General features: G+C 37.7%; 1 protein-coding gene across 1 annotated transcript; it reads right to left on the bottom strand.

The window, feature by feature from the left end:
- Positions 1 to 5,259: 5,259 nt before the first annotated feature.
- LOC145786150 (toll-like receptor 7) lies at positions 5,260 to 5,706 on the bottom strand. Its single transcript, XM_082597801.1, has one exon. The coding sequence runs from the start codon at positions 5,704 to 5,706 to the stop codon at positions 5,260 to 5,262; it is 447 nt and encodes a 148-aa protein (XP_082453927.1).
- Positions 5,707 to 7,053: the final 1,347 nt, after the last annotated feature.

Raw genomic sequence — 7,053 nt, 5'->3', positions numbered from 1 at the left:
AAAACAACAGCAATGATAAAGTTACAATTAGTGAACGGGAACAAAACCAACAAAAGGAAAAGGTGGCAAAAGTTTAAAACGTGCATGCGATGCAAATTTAAAGGTTACGTACACGAAAGTAAATTAAGCACGGCCACCTAACATAACATAAATACTGCTTAATTTTGAACGAAACTTGGAATGGGATACTTTGGGTCTATCTAAACCAGGGCTTCCCAAACTGGGGGTCGCGACCCCCCAAGGGGTTGCGTAACGAACTTCAGAGGTCGCAGAAAGTATTCCAATTTGCACAAGGTACTGCATATCAACACTTCTGTGCGAGATGCTGTGACAGTTATTAAGAGTCGCGCACTCAATAGGCTACCCAGTGCCCATATTTTTGAAAATATTTAAGTGAAATGGAATCGGAGTTAAAAACTCTTTCACTGCATTGTGAAGTGAGGTGGCTTTCAAATCAAAGCTTTAAAAAGGCTAGCCAATTAACGTTGAAAACCGAAATTGTAATTTTTTCAACAAAATAAAATTTAGTCTTCGTCCACAATTTTCGCAATAACATCTAGGTTTTGAAATTATGCCAAATGTCAGATTTGCTTGAAGAACTAAAAGAATTTAAGTTGACCCTCCTAGGAGAAAACATCAATATTTTGCATTGAAATCTAAAATCGATGCGTTCATCAAAAAATTGAACATCTAGAAACAAAAATTTCAAAGTGATTTATCTGAAAGGGCTCACTTTGCCTACCGTTCAATTCCAACCTAAACAACATTGAAACCGCCTTGAGACCTGCATTAACAAACACTGAACCACGGCTGGACTTGCTTTGTGGCAGAAAGCAATCACACTCAATAAATGTGTTTTCTTTTTTGTGTTGATTCCAGTAGGCTTCCCATAGGCTTCGTTGTGATGGTCAGAAATAAATAAAAACAAACTGAACTGAAAACAGTAAATTGTTTTTGGCTTTCGTTAGATTTAATTTTAAGCTTTTCAATAAATGTCACAAATGTATATTTCGCACTATTTGTCGTTTTAGTCGTAAGGGGCCGCGAAAGATTTTAGGAGATTAAAAGGGGTCGCGAGCAAAAAAAGTTTGGGAAGCCCTGATCTAAACAACATATCTGTGAAACAAGTTTCTAAGTAAAAGGAGTTGTGAAATATTAAAAAAAATCTCAAGCCGGCCTTATTAGATTCATACGTTGTGAATAAGGCCCGGTTTGAATTTGCTCCAAAAGTGATAAAAAAAAGGTGTATTTTCACAATAACAACACCACAAAACAACTTCTAATCGACAACACAGGCACAGAACTAATAAGTAAATATACAGAGACAACTATTCCCTCCCCTCCATGCTCCATTTTTTTCCAAAGCGACATGGTGTTTTTAAATATGGTAGGGATGCTCAAGTATTTTGATACTGAAATTATGATATTTCCATTGCAGTAACAAATTACACCATTATTTATAGCAGGTTGTTTGGTCTAGTAACTTCGAGAAGATTACGTAATGTTACAGAACTCATTGTTCTGTCAAGTTGCATTGCACGTAAACATCTTTGTGACGTCATAAACTCTGCACCTGGCAAAACATGAGAAGCAAGCAAAAGAAGCTTCCAGATTTGCACGTGACGTTGGGTAGTATGTTCTAGAAATACGTCACGTATAATAAAGATTTCGCAATCAGAGATCCACTGGTAAATATCCTTATGACGTCATGACAAACGACATTTGGCAATTGTGAAAAACAAAAGAATATTCCAGGTTCGCATGTTACAGAATGCTCTGGAAGTACCGGTACGTTACATAACGAAGATTTTGCAATCAAAGGTTACTACACGACACTAGCTGATAATAACATATCGCATAAGAATTTTACAATCAGAACAGCACATTCGGTTAAGATACAAAGCAGCCCATCGCGAGGTTTTGCGCATTGATTGCGACAAACTAGAACCACTGGCAAACTTTAAGACTGCCACGGTTAAGCCCTAACGAATAAACGAATATCTGTGGAGTACCTTCTGACGATCAGTTAAAGGGTGAAACAGGCCGTAGCCTAATGGGTACTTTGATAATAGTGATTCAGTTTACTTGAATTAGCTCTGCTTAGCATTGCGCTCGGTAGGCTATTAAGCCCTCTTTTGTGGTATCAGTAGGCATACTATTCACCGTAGGAGTTTCGACAAATTTATAGACCTACGTGGGTTAAGCGACGACGCGATCGCTGTATTTTAAATTGAACTGCAGCATCTCTATCAATGCAGAGGAAGCACAATGGAGAAAATTCTCATAAAATCCTTTTCAATGCCTGTGGGTTTTTTTAAGGAAGTAGAGTATGGTTGGATACACAAACAATGCTGCCGTCCAAAGGTAAAGCAACGTAACTACAGAAAAGTTAAAAGAGAGAAAAAGCGCTTTAAAGTTAATCGTAAACCATAACGACATTTTAATCGCAATTCAACATTTGATGCCTCCAACTAAAAGACCTTGCCTACTTTTTGTTTCAATGGGAACAAAAACATTGATAGCTGTCCTAATTTTCGTTAATTAAGATAATTAGTGTAGTTACGTCGCTTTACCTTTGTAAACCTGATTGTGTTTCTGACAGTGCTGCTAAAGCAAACCGGCGTATCTGACGCAATGTATTGAATTCACTCACAAAATATGTAATATGGTTCAAATACAATGCAGTATCTTTAGTCAACATCAATTAAGTCAAGTGAGTTCAGGGGCGCCGGAACGATTTTTGACTGGGGGGGCAAGATTACGAAAAAAGGGCACTTTTGTTTACTAAAAGGCCAATTTTTTTTCAAGTTTTAAGATAAGATATAGCGACAATGCTAATATATCAGCTCACTATGTGCTGAGTAGTCTAATGATAGCCTACAAGTGTCCGGTATACAAAGAAGGGCATCATGCTATGTTATAATGATGTAACCTACTGTCAAGCCTTAAAGCAGCCTGCGGCCATGGCCGCTAAGTAGTGCTTGAATGACCGCCGGTGCTACTTCCTCAATGGGCCAAGTTTGGCCGCCGGTCTCTTCTAGCCAATTTCGCAATAGAATGATCGTGGATTAACTGTCGAAAATATGTAGTATCAAAGAGTGACGCAAAATTAGGTCAGCGCGTCATAATCGCCACTGTTGCATTGTGCGGGAATATTTGTTATTGATAGAGTATATCCAACCCATCTGCGATCACCAGCAATCCGAAGTGCTAATTTACATCGGCTGGCAATATTGTCGTTTTTTTGTCGATTCGATGTTGTCGGACATTAAAATGGAGAACTAGGTTAGTTAAGAAGGAGAACTAGGTTAGTTGACATCCGAGGGGAAAACATTTTTTGATCACATTTTGCAAAAATTATGCTTCTTTTAGTAATGTCCTTCACATCATTGAAATACTTATTCTATTATCTTGTCGTCATCGTCAACACATGTCGAACGTTATTTTTCGTTGCTAAACAGAATTCTAGGGGAGTGGCGAACTTCTTTAAAATCAGCCACATTGGGGACACTCGTGCGAGTGTCGTTAGATAGTCCCGCAGTACTGGATTACAATCCCGATAAAGCAGTTATTACATTGTGCAACGATTCTATTGTAATACGTCACCAAGGCCCAGACTTCAACAACGCTAAGTGATCATTTTTGCATTGTTTCAAGTTTAATTCGATTTACTTGTGCTATCGTTATTTTTATTTTGTATTTTGGCCTATAAGCACGCAGATTTGGCCGCCGAGAAGGAGCTCCCGGTAGGCCACGATGGCTTCCGAAAGAAAAACGAGTTTTAAGGCCTGTTAACTGTGTTGCAAAATTTTGTGCCGTAAGTTTTATATATTATTTTGAAGCAAAAATGAAAGATTATAATTAGGCTAAAAGCGAATAGCAGAAATTGTTATATTGCAAAATGTGCAGTAGCTTACATGAATTTAAAAGGGCACCATTGCCCCCCTGCCCCTCCATCTGCCGAAAAATTGAGGGCAGGGGGGGCGACCGCTCCCCCTGCCCCCCCGTTTCCGGCGCCCCTGAGTGAGTTGTCGTTGGTGGGTAGCTGTTCCCAAAATTGTGGTCGATTTGCCGGCATAAGCGGAGTTTTGTACCCACACTTTTGTTGAAAAGGCTCTCAGAATGCACCAAATGCAAAGTAATTTTTCAAAAATTTCTGGGGAGAGGCCCCCCAGACCCCCCGCCGCTGGGTATCGCCTTCGGCTAACACGTCATCGGGCTTCACCAGCCGACCGTCAACCCCCCCCTTTCAAAATTCCTGGCTACGCTACTGGGCTCACGCAACCAACATCGTGGAAGGCAACCGTAATAACAGCACAGTGTTGTTATCAATATCAATTGTAATTGTCAAAGCAACACAATGGTCATTTCATAATAACCTTTTCAAGGAACGGTTTGCAAATTATTTCTGAATTGTGCTGCAAATAAGCTTTGAATAATAATATACTGGAAATCAACCATAAACTGCAAAAATTATAATAACAAATAGCCTAGCCTACTTATATTGGCGTCTAGAACCAACTTAAACAAAAGCAATGCAGACAGCCACATTATCTGGTCCAGATCTTTACCAGATCGGGTGCGGATCTTACCACATCCTTACCACATCTGGGACAGATAAAGTGGCTGTCTGGGTAGGTTTGTCAAGCAAGCAAAAATCTATGACTGGATTAACAATCGCAAACACAACACTATGATGACTGTTGACTAAATAATGCAATAACTTAATAGACAGTGGGATATTTTAACATTTGACTAATGTGCGATCCAATTAATGAAGAAAGTCATCAAAACTAATGCAATGTTAATTTCTTAGATAGTTATCTGTTACTTTATCGTGTTTCTTTGGCTTTATCTTCAACAATAGGACACCAAATTTAGCCAAAGAAAAGAAATAGCGTGCAAGTCTAAAACAAAAACTTCATTACAACTAACCCTACTGGAAGTTTTAAAAGTTTTAAAATGCAGCATAAAAAGTCAACAAATAATTTTTTTGTCAATGTGTGATAAACGTTGCGCCGGTGAATAAATTGAAGCACTCCTTTTTAGAAATGGAACAGTCCTATATCAACTGTGTCTTATACATGATGTAAAGATTTTAATAAAGTTTATTTCACAACAAGCTACGTAAAAATGAAAGCGCTTAACATTAAGTAACTACATTTTGGAGTGAAAAGGAGGGTAGCCCAATCATTCATATTACATCAACATAAAATAGAACAAATTAAACTTCACAGATATTAAATTTTGCAAAAAGTTCTACACACTTTTAAGAAGTTCTCGAAGCAAATTCCAAAATATTGGAAGATCGTCTGCAGATTCGGGAACTTGCAGCATCGAAGTTTCATTTCGTCTTTTCTTTCTTCGAATAAGTCCTCCAGCTTGAATGTCATTTTCAAACGTTATCCAAACGCTGCGATTCAAGCCACTCTCATATTCAAGGTGCTCTATAACTGAAATAAGATACTTTCCTTCGTAGCTGTTTGAGTAGTCTCCTCTGAGTACCATGATCACTTTTCTGCTCGCTTCAATTCGATGAAGAATTTGCTTCAAAGAAGAAGACCCGCATTCAACATCTCTCTGAACTACACCAACATTGTAATATGGCGGCTTGTCACAAAGGTTTGGGATCAAAGCATTCTCCACCCAATCACCCACTTTCGCGTTATGTTGATCATAAACCACAAATCCATGATGAACAAACATCGTTAGATTTGGTCGAAACTTTTGTTTGGTGATGTTTGAACGCACAGACTTTGTAGCATAGCTAGCTAACCAAATTTTCCATTTCTTGGATGAAAACAGTAGAGACACAAACATTGAAAAAGTTGTAAATGTTGTAAATCCAATGCACAAAGCAATGCATAAAACATTGCTACAAGCTACAGTAGATGAATAATCAATTAAGGAACGACCATATAGAGAATGTGGGGAGAGACATTGGACGCATCCTCCATAATATTTATCAATGATCGTTGTGCATTGGGAAAAGAAACCAGGAAATTGATACAAACTGACATTTCTATTCTTAAAGTAAAATCCAAAGTTTTCATTTAAATGGCAATCACACTCCAATGCATTGAAGCGCAAGTCTAAAAATGTAAGTTGTTGCAGAACTGAAAGTGGAATAACATCAGGTCCAATATTTGTGATGTAATTGTTGAATAAACTGAAACGTTTCAATTGCAACTGGACACTAAAGTTGCTTTCAAAGATCCCTGGAATTATGTGAGTGATTTTATTGTATGAAAGATCTAATATTTCCAGTTTAGGGAAGAATTCGAGAACATTACTATCAAAAAACTGCATCTTATTTTTTGAAAACAAAAGAGTTTTCAAAGCAGTGAAGTTTCTTAAAGTTTGGATTGAAAGAGAAGTGAGTAAATTATCGGTTACATCAAGATACGTCACCTGGTAATTGTTCAAATGAAACAATCTATCTTGAAGTTGACAAGACTGCAATACAATTTTATATACAAAAGGAAATGCTCTGAGTATAGGCTCGTGAGACAGTGCAGCTGTTGCGTGTAGAAAATTGCCTGAAAAATCTATTGCTTCTGTTTTTGCAATGGGTAGGCCTAAGTTGGGAAACGACAACAACATCGTGAATAAATACCATCCCGAGTAGGTGTATTCAAAATCGATCAATTGATTTAAATTTTTCAAAAATGCCAAAGCACCAAAAGTTGGAATAAGCTGTGTGCTATTGACAAACAGGAATTGTAGGTTGCTTAATCTGAAAAAAGCCTGATTTCCCACACTAGTAATAGGATTAGAACGAAGATCAATGTGGCAAAGGTGAGGCATTGAATCAAAATCGTGATTCGATATAACTTCGATGAGGTTTGATGATAAATCCAACCAATGGACAAAGGGAGCAAAATCAAACAAGGATTTGTTTAGTCTGCATATTTTATTTACAGAATAGTCAAGTATTGCTTCGGAATTGCACTGATTTTGTTTCAGGTTTTCATCAGCAACTTCTTCATGTTTAATTGTATCCTTCAACAACTTGTCATAGTGACCTCTAACATAAGCAAGAAGCGTGTTACT

The sequence above is a fragment of the Aplidium turbinatum genome, chromosome 17 (genome assembly GCF_918807975.1).
Source record: "Aplidium turbinatum chromosome 17, kaAplTurb1.1, whole genome shotgun sequence".
Lineage (NCBI taxonomy): Eukaryota > Metazoa > Chordata > Ascidiacea > Aplousobranchia > Polyclinidae > Aplidium > Aplidium turbinatum.
This window is presented reverse-complemented; position numbering and strand designations above follow the sequence as displayed.